The sequence below is a fragment of the Alexandromys fortis genome, unplaced genomic scaffold (assembly GCF_014885135.2).
Source record: "Alexandromys fortis isolate MF-2015 unplaced genomic scaffold, M_Fortis_MF-2015_v1.1 scaffold_245, whole genome shotgun sequence".
NCBI lineage: Eukaryota > Metazoa > Chordata > Mammalia > Rodentia > Cricetidae > Alexandromys > Alexandromys fortis.
In genome coordinates, this window is record NW_026068139.1 from 32,339 (window position 1) to 44,516 (window position 12,178).

The following is a 12,178-nucleotide window of genomic DNA, read 5'->3' on the forward strand; positions in this document are numbered from 1 at the left end:
GGAAGGCTCCCACAGGACCTTGCTGTTTCGGGTAATTCGTTCCCTTTGTTTTTTAGCTGATTAGAAAACTGTCTCCTGTTGAGAGAGAGGCACAGAGAGGGGCCCAGTGCTGGGTGCCCTCCACTATCGGGGGAATAGGGGCTGGAATCTGGGTGAATTTCACCTCAGATGAGTGGGGGGGGGGGAAGACATAGGCAAGGGAAACTAATCAGTCATACCAGCAAGGAACTGGGCCACAGAACCTAAGTGTTGTGGATGCTTCGTGTTTTCTGTTTGAAAATGTGTTTCCTCGTTGGCCATGTGCCTTTCCTAAGGGTCTGAAAACACATGCTGTGTGTATGCGAGAGGCCCAAATCTTCTGGAAGATTCCTTCTTCCAGATAAGCTTTCTCACTTAACTCTCTATGCCAAGTTTTACACTGTCTCTTTTCAAAATTAGCTAAAACCCTACCCCATCAAGGAACTCACTGTGTTGACCTTGGACCTGACTCTGTCCACATCCCACTCACTGCCCCTCAGGACTTAGGTCTTTAGTCTTCAGAGAACGAGAGCTCCTGACTGTGAAAGGTGTGTGCTGCACCTGCCCCATTGCCTGTGAGCTGCTGGGCTGCTGGGAGCCTCAGCATCCTGTCCTCGTGCCTGTTGGGAGCTCAGCATCCCGTCCTCTTGTCTGCTGGGAGCCTCACTATCCCATCCTTGTGCCTGCTGGGAGCCTCAGGATCCTATCCTCATGCCTGCTGGCACTGATGGTTTTTGTCAAGACTGATTTTGGGGGCTCCTTCGCATTCTCCTGGCCCCTTATCTGTGGATCGTCATGGTTGTTTGGCTCCATGGACATCATGTGCTCCAAGAACTCCTCTCTTCCCTCATCTTGCAGCTCTGCTCACCTTGCCTTGCTCTGTAATTGATCAAAAAAAAAAAAAAATCACGGCTCCATGCTTTCAGGGTTTGTCTTGGCAGGAGTAGGTGAGACAAGGGGCCTGGGTAAATCCAAAGTCAGAAGGACAGCGTGAGGAGCATCAGTTGTAGAGTTAAATTTGGTCGTGCTGATTGCCCTTTGAAAAATTTTATAAGTTGGATTTCACTTCTCTCTCTTTCTCTGTGTATACCATTGTGTGTGTGTATACGTGTATATGTGCATCTGTATGTGTGTATACGTGTACATGTGTATATGTATGCGTGTATACGTGTACATGTGTATATGTATGTGTGTATATGTGTATATGTATGTGTGTATACTGCTGTACATTCACTGTTATACATGCATGTGTGAAAGTCAGGAGACAAAGGAGTTGATCCTCAGGCACCATCTACTCCCCCACCTTATTTTTGTTCCTTTACTTTCTTTTATTATTATATATATTTTTTGTAGACAGTATCATGAGGGCCAGGTTGGAATCTAATTTAGCTGTGTGCTTTTTGCCTACTTTCCCCAGGTCTGGGACTATAGATAAATAACGCCACACTGTACTTTCCTTTATTTCCATTTTGGGATAGAATCTCTTATTGGCCTAGAGCTTGACAGGCCTGCTAGGTGGTTTGGCTAGGACGCTCCAGGTACCTGTGTGTGTGTCTGGCTCCCCAGGTTGGATTACAAGTATGAGCCACCACACCCTCTGCTGTCCTCTGGGTTCTGGTTATTAGGGTGCTGTCCTTATTTTGCAAGGATGTCACTTAATTCAACTGTCTTATCTCTAGACTTCATGTAAAAATTCTTATGAGAAAATATTAATTTATATAATTTGTGCTGTTGTCTTCATACATGCACACAGTGCGGGCTTCCACCTTATCCTCCTTTCAAAGGAGCTGAATCGCTTTCCTCTTCCCAGCTCGGCCCTTTCTACTTTCACACCTCTTTTTTTTTTTCTTTTTGCTAACCCAATGGTTTCATTAGTGTGGCCTTGACAATGGGTGAGGCTTTGTGCACATGAGCATGGGTGACTTGCCAGGGACTATACCACCGGCAATGAGTTACCCCTGTCCATGACAAGGTGTTGGTGGGGCTAATCTTGTACAGACCCAGACTTCATCTGTGACTGTTCTAGGTTTGTGGTCACACTGAGGAGGAGGTGTAGAGCGTCACCCTCATCCCTTCCCCACTCCTTATGCAGCTCTCACTCCAAGCATCCATTCTGTAGTTCACGTACCACAAATGCTGAGCCACAGAGACGCTCCATCCCTACCCAGAGTCCATGGCATATTCAGTCCAGAGTTCTTGCCTGCTGCGCCCTCAGGGGATCAGACATACAGAGGTGTGTGACAGGTACCCACTATTTCTGTACCCTCAGGGGATCAGGCACACAGAGGTGTGTGACAGGCACCCACTATTGCAATGTCAGGGAGTGTTCTCACAGAGCCTCAATCCTCCAACTTCTCCTCGCTCCTCCCTGCCTGCAATTTGGTCTCTGCCTCCCAGTGGTCTTTGCTGTCTTTCCAGAAGGGGGCTGGTACCTACATGGGCCAGCATGCATTTCCAATGCTTTTGTGTCCTTTATAGCTAGCTTCCTGCTTTCCAATCTCTTATCCCCAGATGTCTTTCTTCTTTGTCCAGAAGGAAGCAGGTGAGGAAGAGGTTGAGAACAATATCTTCCAAAATAACATGGGCAGGCATAGGGAAAGACACAATGGCAATGGGACCCCTGCAGACCCTCCTTACTATGGACGGGAGGCATGCCTACCCCCAAACACACTTATTTACAGTGCCATCCTCTATCCCCACTGGCCTGGGCTCTTGCTTTCTTGGTCTTCACATCTTCTTTTCTCCTGTCCTTTGCATCATACCTGGTCCCTTTCCTCCCGCCTCCTCCCTGTCACTCCACTCTTCATGAGCACCTGTGTGTATGTCATCTACCTTTCAGTCCCGAAAAAGTGAATTTTAGTCTCCTTCCATCCTTACATATATAAGTATGTATAACTATATATATATATATATGTGTGTGTGTGTGTGTGTGTGTCTGTGTGTGTGTATACACACATATATCTACATCTTTCATACTCTACACGCTAGTCTCTGTCTTCCGTTGCTACTTGGTATGTCCTGTAGGGTTCTCTTGTAGTCCCCAGACTGTAAGACTCATGAACTCTTGTCATTGTCTGACACGACAGTGAGGTGGAGCCCTAGTTTATTGAACTGTTCTTCACTACAGATGGAAGTCAGTATCTCTAGCGTACAGACGGCGGCACAGTGGATCAGCACACACACTGGGGATGTGTCAGAGATGCTAGAAAAAAGATGCTAGAGTCAGAGATGTGGGTGATTCTCTTAGATTTCCCAGCAGCAACTCCCTTCTGCATATCCATCATTGAGGTGGGACAAGTCCTCTAAAGCAGGGGTTCTCAATCTGTGGGCCAGGACCCCTTTGGGGAGGCTCACATATTAGATATCCTGCATATCAGGTACTTACATTAAAATTCATAACAGTAACAGAATTATAGCTATGAAGTAGCAAGGAAATAATTTTATGGTTGGGGGTCACCACAGCATGGAGACTATATTTAAAGGGTCACAGTGTTAGAACAGTTGAGAAGCACTTCCCTAAAGCCTCCCTGAGAGGGATCAGAAAGCCTCAGACACTGATCCGGGGTCTCCCTGGGCTTCCTTTACCCTGCTCGTGGTGGTCCTTTGGGGTACAGTAGGGACATATGAATGGGACCTATAACTACCCATCTGAGCATGTGGCCCATACCCTTCCCCTGTGTCTATCATACAATGATAGAAAGTAAAGGATTTGCTGTCTGTCTCTGTGGGGCTCTGGAGCTATTTGGCAGGAGCCAGGCCAGACTCTTCACACAAGATTGCATGTCCCTTTGTCGCTGTGGAGGCATAGAGTGGGCCTTTCCAAGGATCTGGTGCCTAATGTACTTGTAGCTTTTGTACCTGGATATTGCTGGAAGCCGTGGAAGAAATCAAATGGCTGGATCAAGAATCCTGAAGAGTTCCCTGGTACAGCCATGTTGAGGGCATCCTCAGATTGGAGGCTGTGTGGAGGCTGTGTGGCTACTGTCACCCAGGTCACCAGGTCCTACGGCAGAAACCTGGGCCTCAGTGGGCAGGGCAGTGCTGAATACTGGCTGCCCAAGGAGTCTTGGTCTATAAACTTCCCAAGATTTTCTCAGCCCCATTGAAAAAGAGGTGGGCCCATCTGTCCTGACCTCTGAACTTGCCCTCCACCCAGCAGCCACAATCCTGGGACTAGGGAAAGCTCCAGTCATTGATGAGTGACAAGACCAGAGGTGGGCGAAGGGGACTGGATCAGTACCTTGTCTTCAATGTTTTCATTGTTGTGAATGAAGTCCTCAAAGACCATAGGGTAAGCCCAATGGTGGTTCTGGTTGTAAAGGCTACTGTGGAAGCACTCAGATTCCTGGTACTTGGTCACTGCCAGCTGGTACCTGCAGGCAGAGAAGAATCCAAGGAGCTCCAGAAATAGGGTCTGCCTCTGATTCGCTCCATAGAAACACCCCTCAGAGCCAAGGATAGAGAAACGAGTGACCATCTCCTAGGAACTCAAGAGACTGGCCATCTCCACCTGTCAGTCAGGATTCCTGTGAGCTCCCCTCCTGCAGGGCATTAGGGGGCAGAGCCAGAGGCCAACACAAACATGGCCTCGTGGATGAGGCACCGAGGGAGCTCCTGGCCTTCCTCACCAGTTTGCTTGACTCCCCTCACCTGGGCCATGCGAAAGCTGGTGAGTTCTGCCAGCCTGGGAGCAGCAGCTGCTCAGCCATGGAGGGGATGTGCAGGCAATAGCTGCGACTGTGACCCAACACTCTCTTCCCAGCGTTGCTAAAAAGCAGGTACTTGGGCAGAGTCTGCCTGAAGTGGAAGGCTGCCTGGTGCTCCCAGGAGTACTGGATCTTGTTGAGGATGGTTTTGACCTGCTGGCTTCCCTGACTCCATGGATTGGTGATGTTTTCCAGTCTCATCTTCAGGGTCTGGAAGCTGTTCTTGGTGCCTGCATTGTGAAAGGCGGGTGAGAGTCAAGGGCTGGGATAGAAGCCTCCTCTTTCTTACATGCTCTCCCTGGTAACCCACATCCACGGCAGCTCATAGGAAGAAGGGGCGCTGGGAGCAGGCACTGGGATACACTATAGGAAGAAGGGAGGCCAACCCCTCTCATAACAGGTGAGCTAGTGGACAGCTCCAGAGCCAGTCATGGCCGCTGTGTCAGAAGGGTGACCTTAGCCTGTTTTCTAGAGCTCCGGTCTGCTTCCTGTGGTCTTAACCTTGTAGACATGGTAGCCTATGTTTCTCAGGCCTGAGGACTGTTGGTGTACTCTGGGATGGAGGGCCAAGTAGGCCTGAGAGGGTGGCATCTACCCATCTGGTCCTGGTAGCCATCTTGGAGACATTGTTCTGTTATCGGATTTGATGTCAAACATCACAGCTATGCCATGCCTCGGTGGTGACATCATTTCTCTGAGATGCACTGAACAACTGTAGTCATCTCTTGGTGCTGGGAAGTAGCATTTCTTACCCTTCATGGTATGTCTTCCCCCAACACTGTATACCATTCCACTCAGACCCACCCAACAAGGGGAATCCACACCCCAAATTTAGGGGTGCAGCAATGTCTCTTTATGTATGTAGGCTTATTTTATACTATGGAGCTGTATCCCAATCTCCTGTTATGAAGTTATTGGAAATATGAAGTACCTGGGTGGGTCTGGCCTCAAGTCCTACCTGCCACATCCAGGTCAATTCGGTAATGCGCTAGGTAGGTGTGGAATTCCCAAGTGGGTGGGCGTGCAGGTGACTGCTGTAGACCAGCCCCTCAGGGGTGTGGACAGCGGCATGAACATAGCCAGTGGCATGCATCTTGCCCTCCATTACGCCACTGGGGTGGAAGATGAAGTCCCAGAGGTAATCATGACTGTGGATTGTCGATGTTGTCCTTAGAACCAGCGTAGGCCCATTCAGCCTGGCAGAGGAACTGAAGCTATATCTAAAGTTGGAGTTAAAGCGCTGCCCAAGGGGAGCTCCCATGGGCATCTCAAAGATGCAGAGGGCTTGTTGATAGAGGACAGGGCCGTCGCTGTCATAGTAGTGGATGGCGTCCAGGAAGGTGGCTGTGTCGGGACAGTCAATGCCTGGAGTTAACTGGTGAGTGATGCCTCCGAGGCCCCAGCCCACATCCATGTACTTGGTCTCCCTGCCTTCAGCTGTTTGTCCTCTATACAGTGCCATAACCTCTCACACGCCAATTTCATAGGCAATGCGCTCGCCCCCGAAGTACACATTAAAGAGTTGAAGCCCATAAGAGGAGTGCAGCTTGAAGAAGAACCTCCAGTCTCCATAGAGCATAGTGTTGTGTTTTAGGCTATATCGGGGAATACTGGACTGGAATGCTCGAGGGCCACCCTTGCTGGTTGGCACGGGGAACTGAGCTCTGGGCTGGAACACTCGAGGGCCACCCTTGCTGGTGGGCACGGGGAACTCAGCACTGGGCCTGTAGGTTGAGTGCTGTGCTGACTGTTGTGTAATCTTGGGCAATGGATCCTCAAGATCCACCGAGTCCACTTCTCCTTCTGCGTATTTCTGAGCCAGTTCCTCTGGGCTGCTGTAGAACTTGCCATTATACCAGACCTGTGTCACTCTCCAGTCCTGGATGTCTGTGCTCCCGTGATCCACAAGGATTTCTAGCCCCGTGGGCTGCAGGAAGTAGCCATTCACCAAGTGTTGCAAGAGAAGCCAGCTATGGCGCTTTCTGAATGTCATAGCACGAGGGGCAACATTGGTGAAGGTCAGACAGCCGCCGTCACAGTCGTGTAGTGTGAAGCCAGTGGTATCAAAGAAGAACTCTTGTAAAGGCCTGGTGGCTATCTTCAGAGCATGGAGGAGGAGGGCAGACTCTACTTTGGACATGGGTCGAGATGTCCACGACAGCTCCTGGCCTCCCTTGCGGCTCAGTTTTCGCATGTACATGGGCTGTTCAACCGGCCCCACAGCATACTCTGTGACATTGGGATACTCCTGGGCGCCAAAGTAGATGAGGACACGGGCTTCCCGTAAAGGAGGAATGGCTCCATTGTCTAAGAAATCCAGTACCTCATACTTCTTGGGCACCAGCATCTCAATGAGGAACACAGAGTTCTTGGCCAAAGTCAGTACTTTGGATGACTGCAGCTCCAACTCCCTCCTGCTCATCAGGAAGTTGTGCACACATTCCAGCTCCTGAGCACTCAAGTCCCATAAGGCCCGGGGCTTGGCATTCTGTGCCCACCTGGAATGCCTTGCCATGGACATCTGTAACAAGATGGTAGTCATCCAGGCCAGAGCCAAGCTCCTTCCTAGCAGGTTCATGGCTGAAACACAGCAGAGGAGAGAGCTAAGGACTCAGAGGACCTCGTTCTTAGGTGAACTTCTTCCCTTTATCCGGATGAAGCCAGAGCTGTTCTCAGTGTGGTCCAAGCCTCTCTTTGTGCATATAGCTGTTTCCTCCCTCATTTTCAAGTCTCTTATACTCTCTCTTATTGAGATAATGCTCTCCTATCAGCGCTGTCTCTGTGGGGTTGTGTTTATCAGCCAGGGACACAGTGAGCCATAGCAGCAGAGTCCTGGTCCTCACTGGCTACAAAGTACTTCTGTCCTGGAAGGGTCTCCAATTGTGCTGACAGCAAAACTGCCTTTTTAAAACAAATTCCCTTTTAATCAGGATACATTTTAAAATTCAGCGTGGCTGTTCAAAGTGCTGGGCTTTAGCTGTCTGGGATCAAGCCCTAGGAAATCACAACACTGAGAACTACCATGTGACCGTGAGCATTTTGTCGAACACTCCGGGCTTCCGCTGTCTTCAGTTGTGAAGTGGAAATGATAGCAGCTGCACACATGTCCCCAAGGCTGTGGGGAGAAAGAAGATAGTAAATCTGAGTGTGGGAAGCAGCAGTGGCCTTCTGGAACACATGGCATGTTGGCCATGCTTCTCTTTAAAGGGAACCCTGATGATAGCCTGGACCTCACGACTGGAGGTTCTGAGCCCTGCAGACTGGCTGGGCTGAGTCTAGGCTGTGAAGCAAGGACAGGGAGAGTTCTGCCCTGCTCAGCATTCCCCGTTTTCATGGTGGGGTTGTTGAGGTTATTTGACCTAGGATTACCCAGGTCATCCCAGGTACTAAGTCAGGGTGTGCCTTCCTCCCCTTCCATCGGGGAAGGCATGGTTAGAGTATTTAGTGTTCAACAAAATCCCCCAAACAACGGGAATCTACTATGTATGTGCAGAGTGAAGGATGTCTTGCCATGCTGGCTGTCATGCCGTTCCTTGTACTTGTGGTTGACGTGGGCTGTCCAGTCGTGTTGTATGTAGAACGCATGGAGCCTTTGTCTCTTGTGTGCATGCTGTTACTGTTACCAGCCCTGGTTTTTCTAGCTCCTAACCTGATTTGGATGCTGCTGAGCCCCCAGGAAACTCTTTCCTGTATACCTATCTACACAGAAGTGACGCCAACCTGTCCTTGACTCCACATGACTCTTTCTGACCATGCAACCCTACTCAGTGGTTCCTCTGGGTCTCTGGTTGTATCCCCTCTCCTGCAGGCTTGGTCCTCAGGGTAGATGGGAGGATTCTGGAAGATCCTTGCTGTAGCAGGTTAACTGCCTTTAGTTTCTTCAATTGACAGAGATCTGGGGAAAACTCTCCTGTTGAGACAGAGGCACAGAAAGAGGCTCAGGGTTCCATGCTGCTGTGCGTTCTCCACCAGCATGGGGCACAGGGGTGGCCGCCTGCGTGGATTTCATCTAAAAAGGTCTTGCAGGATAGAAATTCAGCAAAGGGAAGTATAGGCGCTCACCAGGAATACGAGGGAGGACCTGGACCACAGGAACTGGGCATCATGGACGCTTTGTGTTTTCTGTTTAGAACTGTCTTGTGTTGTATGAGCCTATCATACATGTCAGGAAAAGCCTATATGCCCAGTTTAATAGGAGGTTCTTCCTTACAGGTAAGCTTTCTCATTTAACTCTCTATGCCAAGCTTATGCCCCATCCCCTCCCTCCCTCCCTCCCTCCCTCCCTCCCTCCCTCCCTCCCTCCCTCCCTCCCTCCCTCCCTTCCTTCCTTCCTTCCTTCCTTCCTTCCTTCCTTGGCAGGGTTTCTCTGTGTTACAGCCCTGGCTGTCCTGAAACTAGCTCTTGTAGACCAGGCTGGCCTCAAACTCACAGAGATCTGCCTGTCTCTGCTTTCTAAGTGCTGGAATTAAAGATGTGTGTCACCACCACCTGGCCCTCCCTATACCATTTCAAAATTAGTTAAAACCCTACCCTATCAAGGAACTCCCTGTGCTGACCTTGGACCTGACTCTGTCCATATCTCACTCACTGCCCTTCAAGACTTAGGTATTTAGTCTGCAGAGAATGAGATCTCCTGACTGTGAAAGGTGTGTGCTGCAGCTGCCTCATCGCCTGTGAGCTGCTGGGTTGCTGGGAGCCTCAGCATTCTGTCCCTGTGTCTGCTGGCTCTGGTGCTCACTGTCAAGGCTGATCTGGAGTCTTTTGTACTCTCTTAGCTTCTTACCTGTGGGAGACCATGCTTGTTTGACTTCTTGGAAATAGTTCACCCTGAGGACTTCCCTCTGTTGCTCTGGTTCTTGTGGGAAAGTTCAAGGAACCCATATTACCTTATGCTTTGATGGCTCAGTCTGACAGGAGTGGATGAGATAAGAGGCTTCTGGGTGAACTTAGAACCAGGGGAGGCCATGAGCTTCACTGTGAGACTACTATCTATATCAGGAAAGATTTTTTTCATTTAAAACTGTATTTCATTGTTTATGTTTTTCTCTCTCTTTCTGTGTGTACATATGCGCATATATGCACTGGGGCATTTGTACTTTATGTGTGTCTGCAGAGGTCAGAGGACAAGCTCAGGTGTGGTTCTCAAGTTCTCTTCTCTTCTCTTCTCTTCTCTTCTCTTCTCTTCTCTTCTCTTCTCTTCTCTTCTCTTCTCTTCTCTCCTCTCCTCTCCTCTCCTCTCCTCTCCTCTCCTCTCCTCTCCTCTCCTCTCCCCTTCCCTTCCCTTCTCCCCTCTTTCTGTTTCTCTCTCCCCCTCCCTCTTTCTATTCCTTCCTTTCTGTTTTCTGTTTTTTTTTTTTTTGAGTCATTGTCTCACATAACCCTGACTGGTCTTACATTTGCTATCTTGTTCAGGGTGGATCCTATGCCTGATACTGTTAACTGGGTCAAATCTCCATGGCTGGCTAGGTCATAGGCCCTAGTGAGAAACCTGTTCTGCTAAATAGACATAGTCCCCCAAGTTCATATCTTTATATCATAGATAGTGCATCTCTCACGTCCCATCAGAGAAACTTCTTTCTGCATTTGATGGTGATTAATACAGACCCACACCTGTCAACATGAGGCGATTAAGAGACCATGAAATGGATATCTATATTACACTTCCTCGCTATAAGTGAACCCTTTGGAAGAGGGAGCAGAAAGATTGTAAGAACTAAGGGAGTAGCTATCTTTAGAGAAACAGTATTTGCTGGGCATGATGGGACCATGGAACACATGAACTCACATCAGCTGTTCATGTATGCACAAGACATGCTCAAAATCAAGCCAGCCCAAATCCTAGCATGGATAGGGGAAGGCTCAGGAAATCTCACCACTGCCCGAAGAACTATTGGTAACTGATGCCTGCTGGGGAAGGGAGACCCAGTTTTCTTCAGGAAAGTGGGCCCTGAGAGGCTACCAATGCGCCAGTAGAGGATCCCACACTCAGGCACACACAAGGAGAACTAAGGGGGCCCGGTATGTGTTAAAAATAAAGGGCACGTGAAGAAGAAAGAGTAGTGGTATGTGGTAAAGACTCAGAGGGAAGTAGATTTGATTTAAAACATTATATATGCATAAACATATATTTTTGGTAAGTATATTATATAAATATATAATATAATTTATATGCAAATTAATAAAAATTAATACACATAATATTTAAATTTATGTTCCTCTCTAACTCATGTACACCCCTTTCCACTCTATAACTGGCCGTTTCTACTTTTATACATTTTTGTTTTAGTGACCCAGTGAGTTTTGTTATGGTTGCTTGCATGGGAGATGGAGGATACACCACTGAAGAAAATTTCTATTTCTCTTATTGTCAGGGATGTTGGGTCCCAATGAGGTCCTCCCTCCTTCCATGACAGGGTATCAATGGGCTAGATTTCATAAAGACCGAGACTTCATGTCTTAGTTTGAGACAGAGCTCACTGTGTAACCCTAACTAGTTTGGAACTTGTTATATTGATCTAGCTAGCCGTGAACTCACAGGAATACGCATGCTTTTGCCTCTCAGATATTGGGATTAAAAGCATGCAGCACCATACCCAGCTCAGAATTCTTGTTTTTAAAAATTTGTTTATTTGTTCATAGTTTCCCATCTCTGTAAAATCTCCTTTAACCATCCCCCCATTAACCTCTCCTGTGGTACCACCTCCAGCTAAGTGGCTTTCTCCTCCCAACAAATCCCTTTCTTACTTTCGTGTCTTTTCCTTGTAGCTCACTGGGTTAATGAGGTTGCTTGCACAAGCACATTTGATGGTTATGTACTTGACAGGGTAATTATTCGCGGCTCCATCTCTGAGGGTGGAGCTCCAGCAACCATGAACCTCTCCAGGGAAGAATGGGCCTTATGACTTGCTCTTCCTCCCATGCTGATGGGTCTGTACACGAAGTTTTCAGAGGAGTTTTTAGCATCATAGCTGTTTGAGGAGGAGAAATTAGAGAGCTACTCCATGTCTCTGACCCTTTCCCCGAGCCTCCCCACTATATCAGCATCCACCACGATGGCCCATGTGTGACAGCTGCTGACCCATAGAGACACCATTGCCACCCCAAACCCATAATGTATGTGAAGGTTCATCTTGCCATACACTAGTGAACCCCGGCAGATGTATAATGACAGGTACCAGCCGTCACAGGGTTGGGGAGTGTCCTCTCCCTCCTGCAGACATGCCTCTGCCAACCCCTGATTGTCGCAGCCATTCTAGATACCACAGAAGGGAGCATGTTTTCCCTGTGTCTCCATGTCCTTCATGGATGACTTCCCCCTTTGCAATCTCTTATCTCCAAATGTCATTTGCTTTGCCCGGGAGGAAGAAGATGAGAACGATAAGTTTAGAACCCTCTCCTCTGATGTAAGTGGGTGGCAAGGGGAGGGACATGGAGGCAAAGGAGCCGTAGGGTAA

The 12,178-nt window shown here is 48.7% G+C and overlaps 1 protein-coding gene across 1 annotated transcript; it reads right to left on the bottom strand.

The window, feature by feature from the left end:
* Positions 1–3,072: 3,072 nt before the first annotated feature.
* LOC126491170 (amiloride-sensitive amine oxidase [copper-containing]-like) lies at positions 3,073–7,302 on the bottom strand. The gene is given in 6 exon segments (XM_050126618.1): positions 3,073–3,200; positions 3,877–4,021; positions 4,259–4,391; positions 4,669–4,954; positions 5,683–5,727; positions 5,730–7,302. Coding segments are annotated over 6 exon segments (2,310 nt in total).
* Between the last annotated feature and the right edge of the window lie 4,876 nt (positions 7,303–12,178).